This window comes from Rhinolophus sinicus, linkage group LG03, assembly GCF_036562045.2.
Source record: "Rhinolophus sinicus isolate RSC01 linkage group LG03, ASM3656204v1, whole genome shotgun sequence".
NCBI lineage: Eukaryota > Metazoa > Chordata > Mammalia > Chiroptera > Rhinolophidae > Rhinolophus > Rhinolophus sinicus.
The window spans coordinates 102,416,417-102,437,293 of NC_133753.1; the positions used below are offsets into that span (position 1 = coordinate 102,416,417).

Sequence of the window (20,877 nt, forward strand, 5' to 3'; positions counted from 1 at the left end):
AAAAAACAGGATGACAAAACAGGGCAGAACTTGGATTCTAGTCTCGTCCAAGATACCTGGAACCCCTGCGAGAAATAAGGAATCACTTTAGGAAATACTTTTTGAAAGTATTTGAAGAAATGAAATTCTTTTTTTTTCTTCTTTGTGGTCCCTCCATTTTTTTTTTCTTACTTTTATTTGTGTTTTTCCAGGACCCATTAGTTCCAAGCCAAGTAGTTGTTTCAATCCAGTTGTGGAGGGCGCAGCTCACAGTGGCCCATGTAGGGATTGAATCAGCAACCTTGTTGTTAAGAGCACTGCACTCTAACCAACTGAGCTAATAGGCCGCCCCTGAAATGAAATTCTTGAACGTATAGAATGTAGAATTATTTTCAACCATGATTCTGTTTTCTTTAGGAACCAGGAGCAAAACAGGAACTCACAGAGAGAAAGCAGATTTGTGATTGCAGGGCCTCAGGGAAGAGTCAAGTGGGGAGCGACTGCTTAATGGGTACAGGGTTTCTGTTTGAGGCAATGAAAAGTTTGGAGCTAGACAGCAATGTTGATTGCCCAATATTGTGAATGTACTTAGTGCCACTGAACTGTACACTATAAAATGGTTAAAATGATAAATTTTATGTTATATATCTTTTGCCATAATTTTTAAAAAGTAGAAGAAAAAAAAAGAACTCACGAATGCTTCCTAAGGACCTGGAACTGTGGAAAATAAGTATTCAGTGTACACAGGGACAGAAGTATAATCTGACAACATGACAACTTCAAAGGGTATATCCAAATCATTTTCATCAGAAAGTCACTCTGGAAATAAGACAATCGGCAGAGCCCAGCCCACAGTGACTTCACAAGCACTCAGCCACCATTACCCCCACCCCCCACCCCCACAACCTTCAAGAGTAAAATATTCAGATACCAACGAGACATATTTCAAATAGTTTAATTTTAAAAATATTCTATTCAGTGCTAAAATATGTCTTCACTCACTGTTGCCCATTTCCATTTCTTAAACTTTTTCAAAACAAAAAATAAAATCACAAAGTTCAATTAAACATGCAGATTTCAAAGAAAAGGGAACTTTCTAGAAAGTCTGAGCTGAAGGAGTACTGTGGAGGACAGGTACTGTTATCAGACCTTAAATGCTTGCTGGGGCAGAGTCTGTGGCATGAGTATTGGGGACCATAGTAGGAGATGAGGCACGCTGGAATGAAATGTACAGGTGAAAACAGGGAAAGCTGCGTTTGTGTGTGTGTGTGTTGGGGGAAGGGAATGGTTACGGTGGGGGGCAAAGAACTGTCAGCAGCTAGAGAGCCCATGTGAGGCAGGATAACCTCAGGAATGGGCAGAAGTGCCAGGACAGCAAGAGATCTACATGGACTTTTCTGCCTTCATTTGGAGGAAAGCCCCTTCCCTCCAAAGTCTCTGCCCAGGCATTCTCCAACAGCAGCCTACAGGGCACCCAGCACTATGAAAGTCCATGAGTCTACAGTCGCCATTCAAGTTCAAGTAACTCCAGGCCCTCTCCTCTCCAGGGGTGCCTTCCACATCTCTTTCCTCTTGTAGAAGTGCCAGCAGCTCGGTCCAGAGGCTCTAGAGCAGAGACTGCTACCTGGTGGTGACAGATGAACCTGGGGATGGCTGACGCCCCAGCCTACTTGGGGTGCAGTAAGGACATGAGCTCTTCTTCTCAGGAGCAAGCAGACACAGGTGCCGGGGACAGGAAGATGATGCTACAGCCCCAAGTCCTCTGGCAGCCTTCCAGCCCAGAAGGCTCCTATGTGCAGGCTCTGGACCCCAGGGCTTGCCCTTACCCCAGCCACACAGCACGGTCAGAACCAGACGCAATAAATAGAAGCAGGGGGCCAAGAGGCTGGGGCACCAGGATGGTGCTAGCTTTCTGACGCTGTCTGCGGCACTGCGGCTTGGTCCACACAGAAGCGTTTCAGGGGTGGAGCACTTGAGTCTTCCTCTTCCTCAGTAATCTAGGAACAGCCAGAGCATGGAATTACAGGGCCATCCCTCTGAACCAGAACCTTCCATTCACCCTCATTACAAACCAGAAGCCGGATACCAACCTTCTCGCAGATAACCAAACGTCTTCCCCTACCCTGTGACCTGGGGACACCAGTTTCCCATGCTGCCTTCCCACGCTACTATAGCATATTCAAGGCCATAGGTACAATTCACAGCAACAGACTCCTTCCTTTTTTCTTAGAAACTGGGAAACCCAAAGTGCCTCCTTACCTGTGTCTCCAGTGGAACTGGTTCTTCCTTCGTGAGGGTGGGAGGTTCATCAGCAACTTCTGAGGCAGGCAGCGAGGGCTCTGAAAAAGCAGCAAGGTCAGCATAACTGCAGGGCCTCCTGAGGTGGGAGGCTCCTACAGAATCTGCCTCAAGCTGGTGGAGCCTTCCCAGCAGCTATGTGGAGGTGCCTTAGTAAAGAGGCAATACTGCCAGAGAATCAGTATGTATAGGCAACCACTGTGTAACGCGGTTGTTAGGGTCCTAAAAACACCATTATGCGAATCCGTGTTATACGAAACAAAGAACTAGTACAAAAAAGGGGGTTAGGTTCCAAAAATTAAAAAAACATACTATTATATTTTTATAATTAAGAGAAATATCTTTATTAAAGCAATCTTCACCAAAAGTATAACACATTAATGTGTATTAAATAATGTTTTCTTCATCATCACTACTAAGCACCATTAACCGAGGGTGATTTCTTTTTGACAAGATATCTTCATCCTCTGAGCTTAATACTCCACGAACAAAATGGATTTAAAATTCTAATAAATTTTGAAAATTCTGCAGTCAAATCTGGTATGACATCCACATTTGAATGAAAAATTTCGAATGAGATATTTTTTGCTCTTAAAAGCTCTTATTATGCTCCGTGTTGTTTGGAGATTTCTCTAATTTTCAAACCGTGTTAGAGTGAAACCGTGTTCTAGGATGCCGTGTGGTATGAGGGTTTCCCCCAATTCTCAAACCGTGTTAGAGAGAAACTGTGTGATAGGAGTGCCGTGTTTTATGGGGGTTACCTGTATTAAAAGAAGAAATTCGCAGGATATAATGCAAAGGGCATGAACTCAAAGTTAGAAGGAATGAAATCGGAGACACCCAGTTCCACCAGTTACTAGCTACGTGATCCTGGGTAAGCAATTTAACCTTCCTAAGACTCCACTTCCTCATCTGTAAAATGGAGACAATAGAATAGCTGCTATTTCATCGGGTTTGGGAGAGAATTGTCCCAGAATCAAATACAAAAAGTGCCTCACACAGAGCCTGACACTCAGCTGTGTTGCTTGTTTTCTTCCTTCATTCTGTGAGGAGGGAAAAATACAACCATTCCCCAAAACAGCCAAAATTGTTAACAAATGGCTTGAGGCCGCCACGCTCTGCATCACTTTCTCTAACCTCTTACTCTGAAGAGAAAAGGCAAGAGCAAGAGGTGCTCTTCCTGGGTCAACTGATACTCATCCTGGGTCCACTGACTCACCCTCGAGGATTTCCTGGCCCAGGGTCGGGGGCTGGGAGTCATCTGTCCGGAAGTCGGAGGTGTGTGCTGGGCTCAGGGACTCGCTCTGCTGGGGGCTGGGGCTCGAGTTGGTGCTGCTGTCCACCTTGAGTTGATAGACATCAGACACAGAACTCTGGTTGCTGTTTTCATCTGAAAACCAAACATAACAAAGGCAACAGCTGAGGGCGGTCATTTTTCCTTGAGAGTAACACAGTATAGAGCCAAGGGCCTGCTCTATCTCCTCAGGCAGCCATGGACATGCCGGATACAGAGATCACTGCTGGAGATGCACCCTGACCCGAAGGCACACACTCACAGGGCTTCTATGCACTGCAAAGTAGCAACAAAGTCTAAGCTGATTAATTTAAGCACCTTCTATTTCACGACACATATTCTAAGCACCACATGCAGCTAGACTCTTTAAGTTTATGCAACATATATATTTCAGGAAGGTCGGGATATAGTTATTAATCCTTTATTACCCACCAATTATAGCTTAGACCTGGTATTTTCTCACTGTCTAGTCGCCCAGAGGGACGTAGCTGTGCCTCTCAACCTTTCTCACAACACAAGATGTGTAGAAAACGATCAAATCTGCCTGGCACTCTCAGCTACGTAAAAGAGGAGGGTGGTGACTGGAGGTCCTCAGCTCAGGCCTTTCCGCAGCCCAGGCTCCCCCTGACACCTCCAGGACCACGGGGTTCCCACCTGGGAAGCTGTCTGAAGGCTTAAAGTCACCACCTAAGATGGAAACACAGGAGTCCACTACTCCTTCCTCTCCCTCTCCTCCGGCACCCGTCCTCCAGTCACCGAATCTGATCCACCCTTCTGCTCTGTCACTTACGTTCACTCCTTCTTCTCCTGCTGCCTGAGTTCAGGCCTCATTATCTCTGGCCTGGTCTCCAGCAACAGTGCCCTACTGCCCTTCCTTCAGCCCCATGTCCTCCCAACTGTACTTCACACTGCTGCCAGCGCCATCTTTCTAAACCTTCCCATGGCTCCCTGTGCCTAAAGGATATGTTTCAAAGCCCACTGCTTCTCCAGGCAGGCACAAGGTGGCCCTAGCACGCCATACAAAGTCCTTTCTGATCTCCAGGCTCACTGCCTGTTTTTAGTTCATACACACCCTTGCTTCTAGCCAAGCTGGACCTGAGCAAGAGCGGCTTTGTGCACAGGTGTCTGTTATAACTTGCTCTTTCCAGTCTTCCTGGAAAGCCCCCGTGTAGGCCAACATTGAGCTGAAGCATCACGTCCTCCGCGGAGCCACGTCCCAGGCTCCCTTGGGTGGAAACGACCACTCTCTCTTTTATGCTCTTGTTGTATCCTGTGTGCACCTATATTTGTATTATTTTACACACCGGTTTCCTTCTATTATACTCTGTGCAGGTAGGCGCTGTGGCTTACTGGTCCTTGAATCTCTTGTGCATAGTACCTGGCACATAGTAAAAGTGCCTTAACTGTTCACTGAATGAAAAGGATGAGACGGTGGGCAGACTGAGAAAATGGAGCCTCGCTTGTCTCCCAGAGCCCTATGACTATTGAACACCCCACACGTAGCTACAACCTTTCCCCTGTACTCTTCCTGTATCACACTGACCCGGGCGGGGAGAGGGTAGGAGAAAGGTGGGGAGGGGACACCTGCACACTCCCAGTCTAGTCTTGAAGAGTAAATCATAACCCCTTTCTAGTCTTGACCTTTACAAAGACCTATCTTCTATGCTAAAATGGAAGTTGCATTTTATTGTAAAAAGAATAAAGCTCTGTCATTTTTGAGCCTAGGCAAACACTTTTCTTCTCCAAGCATCAGTTTCCACAACTAGAGATGATGATTACTGCCCGGTTTATTTCACAGGTTGATGTAAGGATAAAAACGAGAAACTGAAGTGAAAGTGCTTTACAAATAGTAAATGCCACATAGGTGTAAAAGGTAACAATACGAATGCAGTGCTGACACAGGCAGGATGTTTACTGAAGATTGGTCTAGAAGGCAGAACTTATGCCAACAGTAGACATGCAGATGCCTTGGCTTTGGGCGGCCTACTCTAAGGCACTATCATAAAATACACACTCTAAGAAAAGAGCTTCTGATCCAGAAAACCAGGAACTAACGAGAGGTCTGCCACTTACTAGTTATGTGACTTGAGGCATAATAACTTCACCTCTCTGAGCCTGTTTCCTTAAATGGAAAATGAGGATACTATCATCTGTCTTGCAGGGTTATCGTGAGGTCTAAATGAAAAGACTGCCCTAGTAAAGTGCCGAGAAAGATACCAGCAAAACAGTAGGCACTGAAATGATATATAGAACTATTATTATTAGTGGGTTCATCTAAGTTTTCATTTTCCTGCAAGGAAGGCATATGGATGCAACTCACCCTGGAATTCAAGGAGGAGAGAGGAATTGGCTGAGGCATCAGAGGGAAAGCCATTAGGTTCCCGGGCTGCTGAACCATTCGATTTTGACTTTTCTTTCTAGAAAAGGAAAAACAGAGGAATATGACAGAGCCAAGCAGGAGACTCACAGAGAGGGAAAATGGTGCTGAGACACCACAGAGGTCTGGATTAGGACTGAACAGGAATAATGACAGCGGCTTCAGAATCCAGGGCCCAAGGAGTAACAAAATCCTAGACAAGGTGTCCCCAAGCCTCAGTGTCTCTATCTGTAAAATGGACCTTTCCAGCGCTAATATCATTAATCAAAAGTGACAGACAGATACATATGCTTCCACTAGAGCTCCCTGTGGTACTCTTCTGCTTTCTGCCCTAATCAGAAGCCTCTATTCAACCCTTCCCAATGTGGACGAGTGAGAAACACAAAATACTCATCTAAGAAAGATTCCTATTTTAGTAGCACAGCAAGAAATAATAAGTGAAAGAATGGACCTCCGACTGGACAGAGGAAGGAATCACTTACATGTAATGCAAGAAGTTACGGGACAAAGGGGCCCCTGCTAGCTCTATTCCTGACCAATGAACCCTGTCCACTAAAAATGATCACTCCACGTCAACCTTTGCCTATTAACATTATTTCTTTCAAGTAGGAGTAGGTTACACGTGTAGGGAAATCACAGTGGGAAGGTAAGCACTGGCTTGCAGCAAACAAGCCCACAGGAAAGGAAATTTGCGGATGAGAGCATCCCAACAGCCAAAAGTTTAAACTGAGTAATCTCAAATTCACTAATTCATACTGTTTATAATGTCCATTTATTGTACATGCATTGTACTAGTAATACAACTCAGTTTTTGTTTGTAACTCTCAATCCTATCTCTGCAATAAGTCAACTGTATACATTTATGAATGTTTTTCCCTTCATTTTTTCTGTGCAGATAGAATTTTAATCTAATTACACTTTGCCATTTTACTACATAACTTACATAAACCTGATTTTTAATAGCTGCATAATATTCCATATGCCACAATTTCACATAATCACTTCCCAACCACTGGACATCTAGCTTTAACTTATTTAGGATTGAGTTTATTTATTGCTACTAGAAATAAAGCCACAATGCTCAACTTTCACTTTTTTCTGGATTATTTCATTCAGATAAATATACAAAAAAAACTCCTTCTAGATCAGAACATACAAACATATTATTTTTCTTGAAATATACTGTACCCCACCATTCTCTAAAAGGATGGTGGCCATATAGTTGGTGTACTAGTTTCACAGCACCCGGGCCAACATTTGGTTTTATCGTTATTTTTTTTCCTGATCTCTCATTTATCTTTAATGGTTCTGTGTTCATGGAAAATACACATTCACCATAGAAAATTCTGGAAATACAGAAAAAGAAATGAAAATCGCCTGTACAATCAGAGACAACCTACACATACGTGTGTGAAAATGGATCATGATACAGTATATAACTTGCTTCCCCTTCCCTCCTTCACCACATTAACAACATTTTCCTATAATGCCCCTGAATAATCTTCCACAACAGCCTTTTTATAGAGGTTACACAGCTTTACAAGATGCAGGTGCACAATAACTTAATAAATTCTCTACCATAAGATCTTTATTTTGCTTGCAATGTTTAAATACTGTGAACAATACTGTAACGCTCACCATTGTCGATGTACCTTACACACATCAGGATTATCTCCTGAGGATAAATCCCTAGAGATAAAATTTCTAGATCAAAGGGATTAAATGTTTAGAAAGCCTCCCCCAACCCCAAGTTGTACTGAGTTAATAACTTACAAATAAAATTGTAAGATATTTAAAGTGTACATTGTGGTGATTTGATGTATGTATACAATGTGAATCTAGTGAATCAATACATCCATCACTGAAAGCTTTTAAATGTACATATATGGTCAACTCGACCTGTCTAAAGCTTGGGCCAATTTACTCTCCCATCAGCAGGCCCACTCCCTGTATCCTTTACATCACTTTCTTTACCAATTTCATCCTTTTCCAACCTTCAAAGATGGCACACTACCACGAACCACTGGAGGCCCAACTGACAGACCTCAGGCTCAGCTTGCAAACTGACACAAACACTGACAAAGCCTTCAGGAGAGACAAAGGGAGCTGAGTCCTGGGAGAACCTGAAACAGGAAAGGGCCAGAGACTCATACGGGAGAAATGAGTTGGGGCAGGGTCCTTCCCCCACATATACAGACTACCCAAGAAATGTGCTGCCTGACCTTTGGGCCTTCAGGGTGATGGCACTACCGGAGCCAGGGCTGCATGAAGAATAAAGGGTGGCTCCAGAGCCCTCCTAATGTTCCCCCACCAGCTCCTTGGGCTTGGTTGGCAACGATAAGGCAGGATATTGCTCCTATATAAAGGTGGCACAGAGAAGATTGGTACTAGGGAGTTCCCTGGGAGGCAGGGGAAGATGGGAGAGGGGAAAGGGAAAGGCTGAATCCTGAGGCTATAACCCCATCCCTTAAATTCCTTTAGAAGAGAGAGAACCAGAGCTGAGGCCTACACACTCTGCTCAGTTACATATTACTAGCCAAGGCAGCACAGAGTCCTAAGGGAATAAAAGATCAGTGCACAGAAAAAAACTAACCAGATATTGGAGGAAAACAGCACCATGAGAAAGACAATGAACAGAACAAGCTATCCCAGAATGATAACAGGACAGAAGAATTTAAATAGAACATAATATGTCTACTCAGAAAGATAGTGATACTAGAAAGTTGTCCTGAAGAACCAATTGAGGAAATTTGGTATGAATAATGTAATTGTTCAAAATAAAAATTAAATGAATGAGTTTAACAGCAGAAATAGATACTGAAGAAAAAACTGGGTTGAAAAATCAGAATACATGAGGAAAGGACAGAGATGAAACAAATGAGAAAAGTTCAAAAACAAAGACGCTAGATGTGAACGTTGCAGGACAGTCTTACAGAAGTCCTGGGAGATCAAAGACAAGAAATTCTACAAGTTTCCAGAAATACAAGAGGATCACCTAGAAAGTATCAAGAATTAGACTGCCATCAGCAACAGCAACACCAGAAGCACAACAATCAAGTAATAATTTCAAAATGCTGAAAGAAAGTAATTTTGAACACAGGATTTCATATACAGGTAAAATAATCAACTAAACATGAAAGTAACACAAAAATATTTTCAGGAATAAAAACATATTTTCAGAAAGTTTTTTCTAGAAAAGCCCTCTGACAAAACTCATCAAGGGTGTATTGCAGCAAGAGAAATGAATCTGAAAAAAATAATAAGTAGGTACAATGGGTTAAATAATTAGTAATGTTTACTCTAATTAAGCAATGACTAAAACAAGAAATATCTGCAAAAACTGAAATATCTGAACTGAATATCTGATCTATTATAAAACTCCAAAACTAAGGACAAGGTAAGGATGGAAGTGGGGGAGAGGTGGAAACTAGAGGCGGGTAAAATGTGTTATGGCTGTTATCAGGTTCAGAGGGAGAACAGATTTTGATAAGCTTTAGAGGGAAAAACAATAAGTCTTACTAAGTTAGAGGTAGCCAATTGAAAAATAAAAAAGAACTTTCAAATCAAAAGAAAAAAACTTATCATCATCATGAGGTAAAGAGAGAAAAAGAAATAAAGTGTATTATGATAGAAGTCCTTGTCCATATTAATAAAATTTTTAGGTGGTCACATTTCTCCAGCCTTCCTGTGCCACAAACTATTATGAACACACATAGTAAGTATATATATATATATATATGTCCTGAGGCAACTTCTAGAAAACTCCTTAAATTCATGAAAATACCACTTGCCATCCTTCCACTCTTCCTGCTGCTTGGAATCTAAATGTGCTGAATGAAGGGCTAGAGCTTGACCTTGGGATACAAGGTCAAAAATGGAGCAGAGAAATGGGAGTTGTTTGATGGGTATAGTTTTAGTTTTATAAGATGAAGAGTTCTGGAGATTGGTTGCACAATAGGTAAATACAAGTATACTTAACACTACTGTTAAATGGGTAAGATGGTGAATTTTATGATATGTATATTTTATCACAAAAATCAAGTAAAATGAATAGAGCCGTTACTCTCTACAAAAATTTTTTTAAAGGAAGACCCTAGGTCCCTGGGGATTCTTGGAACAGAATCACAACACCAGCCCATACTTCTGTTCCTCTAAGAAGAGATTTCTTAAGACATTTAAAATTATTAATTATAAAGAAAAATATAAATTATATTGTCTACATTAAATTAAAAACTTCTGTTACTCAAGGCAGCATAAAGAGAGTAAAAGGCAAGCCATGGAATGGAAAGAGGTATGGGTAGTATATAAAGAATTTGTGTCTAGAACACAGAGAATTCCCACAAGTCATAAGAAAAAGACTATAATCAAATAGACTTAAATAGGCACTTCCTAAAAGAGGACACCCAAAAGGCTAATAAACATTGAAAAGGTGTTCACTGTCATTAATAATTACATAGAGTCATCAAATTAAAACCACAATGAGGTAGCTTTACATATAAGTCTAACAATATCAATTCTTGATGAGGATTTGGAGCAGTGAGAACTCTCATAATTGTTGTGGGAACATACATTAGTACAATCACTCACGTTGGGAAATAGTTTAGCATTAGCTACAGTAAGTAGTACTGTATAGATCAAAATACGCAGACCCTAACTAAGACCCAGTAATTCCACTCCTAGGAATATGTCCTAGGAAAATTCATGCACATGTTGACCCATATACTGAATTAGAATATTCAGAGGAGCATTGCTCCTAGTATCCCAAACTAGGAAACCCAAACATCTATGTACAGGAGAATCGGAAAGATAAATTACCATATAGTCCTATAATGAAATTCCATATAGCAACGAAAAGGAAAAAACAGCTCCAAAGACAACATGGTGAATTTTATAAACATAACACTGAGTAAAATAAGCAAGACCCACAAAAATAGACACTGCATGATGCTGTTTATATAAAGTTAAAAATGTTTACAATGACTAGAGAAGTGGTAGGAAAAGCAAAGGTAGGAGCGTGAGTTCCTCTAGAGAGGAGGAACGGAATGCTGGGAAGAGTCACACAGAGGCGTCCGGGCGAGTTGGCAATGCTCTATTTTTTGACTTGAGTTTTTTCGACAAAGGTATTAGCTTTATATTTATTCATTATTCTATACATTTATGTTTTATATACTTTTCTGCATGTTTTGTATTTGAGATTTTTCAAAACAATTAGGAAAAAAATTGGAGACAATCAGGGTGTTTTATTACCCAGAATGTGTAGACAAATGTGGTCACTGTACATAAGAGAATACGATGCAAGAGTCAAAGGTAGTTAAGTCTATTTACAATTACAGAAATATGGCAAGTTCTCAAAAACAAGGTTGAATAAGAGAAGAAATAGAGGTTTATAGCACAATGCTATATATAGATGTAAATTTTTAAGTACCAATATGAAACAATGCTATGTATTTTTCAAGAATACACAGGTGTCCAAATAAACCCATCAAAAAGGAATTAGAAAGGCATATATACATATAAAACACAAAATACACTACAGTGGGTAGCTAATTGGATAAGAGCAGGAGTCAGCAAATATTTTCAAAGTCAGATAAATATTTTAGACTTTGCGGGACATTAGGTCTTATGACAACTACTCAACTCTGCCACTGTAACTCAAAAGCATGCACACAGTAAGGAAACCAATGGGCATGGCTGAGTTCCAACTGAGCTATCACGACAATCACAGGCAGCAGGCCTGGGCTGTAGTTCACTAGGCCCTACTGTGTTTCCCCGAAAATAAGACCTAACCGGAAAATAAGCCCTAGCATGGTTTTTCAGGATGCTAGTAATATAAAATGAGCCCTACCATATTTCTCTGAAAATAAGACCGGGTCTTATATTAATTTTTTGCTCCAAAAGACGCATTAGGGCTTATTTTATATTACGAGCATCCTGAAAAATCATGCTATGGCTTATTTTCCGGTTTGGTCTTATTTTTTGGGGAAACACGGTAGAAAAGAGGAATGGGTTGAAGAAAGGGAATAAAAAGAAGCTTGTGTGGACCAATGACAGAATGCCTTGAAGTATTGTCAACTCAATTCTGGAGAAATAAATTCCTTCATAATTAAGAGGCAATCAAAAAAAGAAAGAAAGAAAACAGTACCTTTTTGTTGTTGGGATTTTCTTCCACACTTACCTCTTTGCTGTCTGTCACAGGAACCCACTTAAATATCCTAAGGGATGTGTCACCCACAGTCACCCACTTTTTCTCCCTAGGAAAAAAAGACACTTCTTAGGACTGATAAAACAAATCAAATAGATTTTCTGTTCATAACTTGTGCTTTCCTATTTCTCAGATTATTCCTTTAATCTTAAATGCCTTCTAAACTTTCTCTGTCAAATTGTACCTTACCTTTCAGTGCAAAATCACCTCTTCCAGAAAAAATTCTGTTAAATATCTTTGGCTCTGAACTCTCTACTTGCCACCTTTCCTACGTGCAGTGTACCAAAACCTTTTTCGCTCACAAACTACACCAATATCAAGTACCAGCACATTTTCAAACTTAGGTGTCTACCTGGCATCACTTCCTTATTTTCCAAAAATTAATTCAATTCCACTGATACTTACAAAGCCCTATTACACAAGGTCCTGCAGGATATAAAAGATGTGTAAGATATGGTCCCTACCTTGGGAACTCAAGAGGAATGAAAAAGATAAGGATATGATTGTAATACTTGAAGGTGGCAAGGAAGTAGAAAAGACAAAAAGACAGTAAGACTGGGATATCCCATGGAGGGGAGAACTCCTATGAGTCCTGTGGAACTCTGGGTTGAAACATGACCCCATTTAAAACTAATCGCAGGATAGGCTGCTTCAAGCTAACAGAAGCAAGCCTTACACTGGCTCCTCAAAGGGGTGAAGGCCAAGCCATGGAATAACTGCTTGAAGGTTTTATTTTACAGAGGAAGTAACTTTTGAGACAAGCCTTAAAAAAACAAGTAGCTTTTTTTTTCCCCCAGGCACATACCCAGGGAAAGGCAAGTAATAGTCTTAAATAAGGCAGAAAATTACGGACAAGCAGAGGTGGGGAGCCTGAAGAATAACTTCTGAAGGTTTCAGGTTCAAATTTGAGATTACAAAAAGAAGTAAGTGTTGCTACAGATGATGCTGTTCAGCAAATGATGACATCACAGAAATGTAGAGGCCGTGATGAAACAGAAAAAAGAATGAACTAAAGACAGGATATTGGAAGTTAACTCCTGGAAAAGACACTCCATCTCCTCCTTTATTCAACAAATATTTACTATAAAAGAGCTTGTGGTTGGTCCTCGGCACACAGGGAACAAGATGAGGTGTTTACCCTCACAGAGCCTGCATTCCAGTTGGAAACAGACATAATACAACTCACGTCACAATTAGTCAATCATTAGGTTTAACCATATCAGATTGCCAGTTTTATAGGTTAAAAAGTCAAATACAGGAAATGTTTTATGGTTCAACCTAACACAATTGTGGAAAATTCTATGAAGGGAGCCTTATCTAGACTGGGGATCTTGACATGTATCCTGGAGGAATCAACTTTTGAGCTGAGCTAGGAGTTGACAAGGCAAGAGGGAAATGAGGGCAGAGGAAGGCTACCAGGCAGCTGGAACGGCAGTGTGGCTCCAACTGCCTTAAAGATGGCAGCGTCCTGGGAAAGAGCAAGAAGAGGTCACTGGAGCATTATTTTCATAGCAGGGAGTGCTGTGATAAGATCTGCACTTGAGAAAAATGAAATCACTCTGAGTGCATGTGAGGGAAGGACCAGACAATGGGCAAGAACTGAAGGAAGCAAGATCATAGGGAAGCTGGTACCGTTCTGAGCGAGAGAGGATGGTCATCTGGCCTAGGATACTGGTGGGGACAGAGACTACCAGAAGAGAAAGTGTGCCGATTCTTAGGTTTCACAAAAAACCTAGGAGAATCAGATGTGGAGGAAGAAAAATCGTGACTATTTTACTAATGTTTATAATGGGTCTCAACTATATACGAAGCCATTGGATATAGAGATAAGGAACTTGATCTTGTAGGGAAATGGACAAATAAACACGCAAATCAAGTCCAAGGTAACGAAGCCCCTAAAGGGGGTGGAGGGTGAGGGGCGGGAGGGCTAGAGGAAGGCTTCTTGGAGGGAGCTAACAACTTCCAGGCCTTTAAAATTATTAGTAGTAATCAGTTAAAAGCACTCAGAAAGTTGGCGCAAATAACTGGCTGTGAAACTGTGATAAGAAATACATCGGAGTTCCTGATCCAAAATAGGCGGTCAACCGGCGCCCGCAAGGAACGTGACATGAGCCGTTTACAAACGAGGGGTAGGTCTCAACTCCTCTACTAACAGCTCCCAGGGCTCCAAGCGAAAATGCCTACCAGGCTCGCAGGGTGCGGGCCGGTATTAGGAGAAAGAGAAGGTTTTGATTCCGACGACCACGCTTCCTTCCCGTGGCAGGTAGGTAGGTACGGAGAACCTCTCACCAAACTTTAAAAAGTCAATACGTAGAACGCTCATTCTGGACAGCGGGTTACATTCAGACTGTTTACTGTTATATGGGACAGTTCATAACGCAAAGGTTCCAGAAGCCGGAGGACATGGGGAAACAGCCTGCACCGGTTTGATGGGGAACGCTCTTCTGACCAGCACGACCGGAAGCCGGCAGCTCCTCGGAGAGACGCACAGCCCACTCGCAGGTGGGCGGGGCCACGAGTCGGTCGAGCCACTGATTGGTCGCGGCCGGTGCGCCCTCTGACCTCACGCCGACGCTAGCTGCACCCTCCTCCCGCCTTCTCCAGCTCCCCCTTCCCCCCAAGCGCCCGTCAGTCGGCTCCCATCCCGTCCGCTAGTCCGGCGCTCTTCTGGGCCTGGCCCAGGGACCCCCGCCAGCACCCTCGGCCCGACCCCTCACCATTTCCGCACTTTCTCGATGGCCGCCATCACCTTCTTGATGTCATCCTTGGCCCGGCTGCGGGTCTCGGCCCTGACCGACCGGCCCGACATGGCGGCGGCGGGAACGGCGGGGGCCCGGGCACTGCTCCCAAGACGCGGGGAATCGCGCCTCACGCGCCGCCACCCGCCCGCCGCAGCAGCGTCACCGCGGCCGTCGCCCCCTCCGTGCGCGCGTGCGCGAGGAAGCGCGCGCACCCGCCCGCCCCTTGGGGCTCAAGGTCTCAGCGCGCCTGCGCGCCCCGCCCCGGGCGTCCCCCGCTAGGTGCCCGGGGAGTCCCTTTGGCCCCCAGGCAGGCCGGGGTGCGCAGACGGCGGGCGGCATGTGCTGTGGTGTGGGCCTGGTGAAATGCGAGGTGCTGCCGCTGGGATACCTGGTTCTTTCCCAGGGGATTTGGAGGTCAGCACCTTTGTCCTCTCGCCAGGGATGCTGCCATTACCTGTGTTGAATGGAATTGACCCTAATGGGACCGTGGTTGTACGTCATCTTTCCTTCTGCTTTTCCTGTCTGGCGCCCTAGCTCCCCAGATATACCGCTGTGCTACAACCACAGAAAATTTCACACCTTTCTTCAGGATGCCTTCTGACCTTGCACACACCTGTTCACCACCTGATGAACTGACCGCTTACTCTTCCAATATCCATTTCGAACTCGAGAAGCCTTCCTAGGATTCCACTTTGTTCATACTTAGCACTCTCCATCACTGCCTTATTTAATTCAGCAATTGTTAGTTAAATGATGCCTGCGATGTACACGGCTATGTGCTGTGGACAAAATCTAGGCTTCTGCTTTCAAAGAGCTTCTAGTTTAGTAGAACAGGCAGAGCAGAAAACAGGCATTTAAAATTCCATTTTATAAATGCTAGGCTAAGGGAAGTACAAGGTACTATGACAACCCTAATCTACTTGAGGGGTGTCCAGAGGTTTGGGGGGTGGGGGGAAATGACCTTGAAGTTGATGAAAAAGGGGTAGATGCAATTGCTCCAAGGCATAACTGGGTCCATAGACGTAGATGCTCAATAAATGTTTGGGTGAATGTTGAATCTTCAGTGCAGCTCCCACCAGACAGGGATTTATTGATGCCTGCAGTATGCAGGGAGGGTCCTGTAACAGCTGTTTCAGGAGACAAAGGAAGCGGGTGACAGTTTGCATTGGTTGTAGTGGCTGGTTTTCTCACCTCAAGAGAAACTTCCTCCTTTGTGCCCCAGAGAAATGCCTAATTAACCCTGAACTTGACACAGCCTCTGACTGTGACTGTTCAGCGTTTTCGTGATTGACCAATATTATGGCTTCATAAGCATATGTGGTCCTGCTAGTGAGAGGCCAGGAATAACATCTGCCTAACTGGGGAGTGGAATTGCTGAACCAGCATGTGGAGGGAAGGGATGATTCTAGAAATAATGGGATCAAAGGTGGCAGTCGCACCTGTTTCTCAAACCCTACTGATCCCAAAATAACACAAGCACTGCCTGAACACCTGCCATATGCCCTACAGCAGTGCACATGGTGGGTGACACCAAGATGAGTAAGACATACTTCCTGCCATGGAGGGGAGAATAAGGAAAACGCAATAGGGAAATAAAACGCAAGGTATAACATGGTAAGTGTCATGAGAGAGGCCAGCTCTCTAGACCTCTCCAATTCTGTTCATAGGTCCCCCTGGTCTAGGCACACAGCCCAACACCTGACACTTATATGTAACTTCTCTCTCATCCTTTCCCATGTCCTGGCCCGCTTACCAGCTGAAGTTTCCTGTCTAGCTTCTCTCCACTACACAGACCACCCTGCTCCTCCCGGCTGTGTTATCCTCCTGCACCCGTCTCTCTTCCAGCCCACCCTGCCAGTCAGCCACCGTCCTCAGGCCATCCCCTGCTCTGAAGACCCACTGATCTACCTGTTTCCTGCCCACATTTGTCCACCTGGCCCTACTTTTCCTCTTCATTCCATTAAGACAGTGTTCAAAGGGGGCACCTACCAACTATGCCCTATAGGCCACACAAATGCCCTCTGTTAACATACTTTTCTTAAAAAAAGAAAAAAGAAAAGAAATCGCACCTTGACATTTTCTAGGTGAAAGTCTGGTGCTACATGCTGAGGGGGATGCAGAAATGAGCCAGGCCAGACCTCTGCCTTGGGCAACTTGCATTCAAGGCAGTAGCTTCCCTTCTCAGAGTAAAAGCTACCGTTGCCTATAATGCCCCATCTGTCCCCTCACCTCCTACACCTCTACCCTTTGCTGTCTCTGCTCCAACTACACTGGCCTCCTAGCTCATCTGAAAGCACCTAGTAAAACTCCTGCCTCAGGGCCTTTGAACTGTAGGTCCTTCCCCCGGAACACCTATTCTGTGTATATTTGCACGCTCCTTGTCTCACCTCCTTCAGGTCTTTATTCAAATGTTATCTTAATGCAGCCTTCCCTAGCCACCCTGTCTAAGACAGCGGTCTCTGTCCCCACATACACGGTATCCCCTTCCCCAATTAATTTTTCTGCAGAGCATTCATCACTATCTGAAATCATATTTTACATGCCTATCTTGCTTATTATCTTTCAGTAGCTCCATGAAGGTGGCAACATGGTCCGTTTTGTTTTGTTCACTGATTATCACTAGCACCTAGAACAGAGCCAGGCACTCAGAAGGTGCTCAGTACGTATTTGCTGAATAAATGGATGCCCAATTTCAATGTTTCCCTTTCCATGAAGCCTTCCTCAGACCGCTCCCAGCAGGAGGAAGGACACTTCCCTCCCCTGACCCACCCCACTCCCACAGGGCCCTGAACACCGTCTGCATTACACTTAGAGGTAGGGGTTTCCAGGGCAGGCAGAGAAGCCACCTCAAGGCCACATGACACTGGGTGGATGTCCTTGCATGTTCTTGAAGATCATATGAGTATGTTTAATCACAATTTGAGATTCTTTTACTTGTTCATTTGCTCTTTATCATTTGTTGTCTCCTGAAATGTCAGCCGAGTGTGGGCAGGGACTCTGTCGTCAAGTTCACCATCACCTCCTCACATCCCAATGCCTAGTGCAGCAGCTGGCACAGAGGAGGTGCTTAATAAAGTTATTGAATGACTGTGTGAATGAATGAATGACTGAACACCATTCTTCCCCATAGACTCTCTTTAGGGCCCAGCATCAGCTGTTTCCTCCTTTTCTGCCCTGTGCGCATTACCTGTAAATCATCCCACTTTCTTTGTCGGAGCGATTTAGCTTCTCTGCAGCATTCACAGTCCTCCAACCAGTACACATGCTTGCCCCGCGCACTTTCATCACCATGGCTCCTGTAAAGACCTTTCCGTGGCTCCCCACTACCTAGTTCAGACTCATACCGTACATTACAGGTCACTCGGGCCCCAAGTATGACACCAGTCACAAGAAACTCTGGGTCAGAACCCTCGCTCAGCCATTTTCTTGTCTTGTGGCTTTGCCTAGGTCACCTAACCATTCTGAATCCATTTTTGTTTTTTTGCCCCTGTGTAATGAGTTCAGTAACAGTGGCTCTGCACTTCCTAGGGTTGTGTTGAAGATCTGGTGAGGTAGGGCGTGGAGGAGCTTTGTAAACAACAAAGTGTCTTGCAGGCAGAAACAGTCTCTGGCTTCCAGTGCTACTGCCCCCACCCGTACTCAGCAACCACTGAACAAGACCTGTGTTCCTTGTTCCCTGAACAACTTGGCACATTTCCACCTCTGCTGTCACTCACAAGCTTCTCCCCTGAGGAATGCCGCTCCCTCTCCTAATCCACTCACCACCCTCCTTTTGAAATCCCCATCTCTCAAGAAAGCCTCCACAATTGTTCAAAAGCATGTAATCCCACATGCTAACTGAGGCCCCACAGTACTGAGTTCGTCTCTCTCAACACTTTCCTTTTATTTAACCTCCCAGAAAGCGACGACCTTCACCTGGGCTGCTTCAGTGGCGGACAGAGGCTGCGGAACCTGGTAATGCCCGTGGTTCTAACCTAGAAGCCTGGATGTTCGTCTCCCACACTGGTATTCATGAAAATCTGTTTGAAGAAAAGCTCAGGGAGTAAGAGCCTGAAGTATGCTGAAGTTTCTCTCTCTGTCCTCCTCGGATTGTGTGAGAAGCCCTAGTGAGAGAGCAGACAGAGGAGCGGGATCAGGGTGTCCCTTCTGTGAAAGCCACTTTGTAAGGCCACAGAGGCCCAAGAAACAGTCCTGAGGAGCAAAGGAAACCTGCAGGAGGTTGCAAAGGACTCTCCGTGTCTTCTTAAGCCGCAACAGTGAACCTTCTGGAATTCATTAACAGAGAGGTGTATGGGCTCAAAATGGAAATGATTCTAGGAGGCCTTCAACATGTTCAGAGGTGGTGGGTCCTTGATGCATTGCCATGAGAAGTGCCAGGAAGTAAGAAACAAGAATACAGCCAAAGCAGGCCAATCAGAGGCAGAGTCCAGTGCTGACCTCAACGGAGAGAACCTCCCAAGAGGTGGTTAAAATTCAGGTTCTTGGGTCCTGTCCCTGAAGTTTTATCTCCACAGTTCTGTAGGACAGCTTGGGCATGTGTGTTCTATTTTCATATTATTTACTTAATATATAACATGTACACGTGCTAGAAAATTAAAAGGGTATAAAAATGTTAGTACTTGTTGAAGTTGGGTGATGAATACATGGGAGTTCACTACATCGTCCTCTCTACTTTGTATACCCTGACATTTTCTATAATAAGACGTTTGTTTTGTTTCTTTAAGGTCTGCAGTACAGTTCAAAGGTTAAACAAATGCCATCTTTCCCTCCCTGGTCCTGCCCTCGTCCTGTTCTCCACTCCCTGACCTTTCAGTGAGAGTCTGCACCAATGGTCTCAACCTAGGAAAGTTCAAAAGATACTGACCTGCCTTCTTTCCCCCACACTGCCCCACCAAGAGGTTCTCAGTTAACGGGGCTGCAGCCTGAACATTGCGATTTGCTTTTTAAGCCTCGATCGCTGTAAAGTGTAGCCAAGTTGGAGACCCACCCGTCCACATATTCATGAACATAGGTACAAAAGTACCTATTCTTTTGTTTTTCCATACTAGTGGTTGTAGCACACTCTATTCATTATTCTGTACTTTGATATTTTATATCATATTGTAACCGGAGGGCAACGTGCTGCCTGTGCCGCTCAGCGAATAGACCGACACAGGACTTGGGTGATAGAACCAACCGTTTATTGTCAGAGCACTGGTGGTCTGAGGAGGCAGCGGGTTAACACCTTCAAAAACTGTCTTACCATTCTCTGATTGGGCTGGGATATTTAAGAAAATCTGGGCATTCCTCCAGAGGCTACGTGATGGTTTCGGGGGTCTGCATGGAGCTGCCCCTCTGGCGATGTGGCTCTCTAACATGGTCACCAACCCAGGAGCAGTGATGACAGTGACCTGGAAAGAATGCTAGGCCATAAAGATTGTAATCGGCAAGCATGGGGGGGTGGGTATTGGGACTAGTAAGCAAGCATAAGTTTCAGGGTAATTATCTAAAGCAGGGAACTGGGACAGGGGACATCCTAAGCTCAAGAACGGGGACAGGGGACATTCCAAGCTCAAACCACAGGGAGGGGTTTGATCAATTGTTAAGCTCTAGGGCAGGGAGAGGCGAGGCCAGGGACATTGCATGGCCTCTTTTGTGGGGGTCCCAACCGGGCCCTGTTTCAATATGTCACTGTATTCATCTGTTGCAGCTGTGACAAAGTATAACAAACTTAGTGCCTTAAAACAGCACAAGTGTATTATCTTGTAGATATGGATGTGAGTCTGACATGGATCTCACTGGACTAAGGTCAAGATACATTCCTTCTGGAGTGTAGGGAAGATGGTGAAGAAAATTTGCCTTCATTGGTTGATGTGAGCTTTTGTCTATTAGCTTTTATCTGTTCCTGTATGTGAGGTGATTTCTGTGCTGTGATCAGGGGTTGAGTAAATTCCCCCTTTGGTCTCATTCTCCCGAGCAGGGAAGACCTGAGATGAGGTTTTCTGTT

At 44.2% G+C, this 20,877-nt stretch overlaps 1 protein-coding gene across 1 annotated transcript; it reads right to left on the reverse strand.

Annotated features, from left to right (window-relative positions):
• Positions 1-918: 918 nt before the first annotated feature.
• Positions 919-15,093, reverse strand: BCL7B (BAF chromatin remodeling complex subunit BCL7B). Its single transcript, XM_019755011.2, has 6 exons — positions 14,868-15,093; positions 12,124-12,199; positions 5,892-5,988; positions 3,497-3,667; positions 2,239-2,318; positions 919-1,976 (listed from the first exon to the last, which is right to left on the reverse strand). The coding sequence occupies exons 1-6, from the start codon at positions 14,957-14,959 to the stop codon at positions 1,884-1,886; spliced, it is 609 nt and encodes a 202-aa protein (XP_019610570.1). The 5' UTR covers positions 14,960-15,093; the 3' UTR covers positions 919-1,883.
• Positions 15,094-20,877: the final 5,784 nt, after the last annotated feature.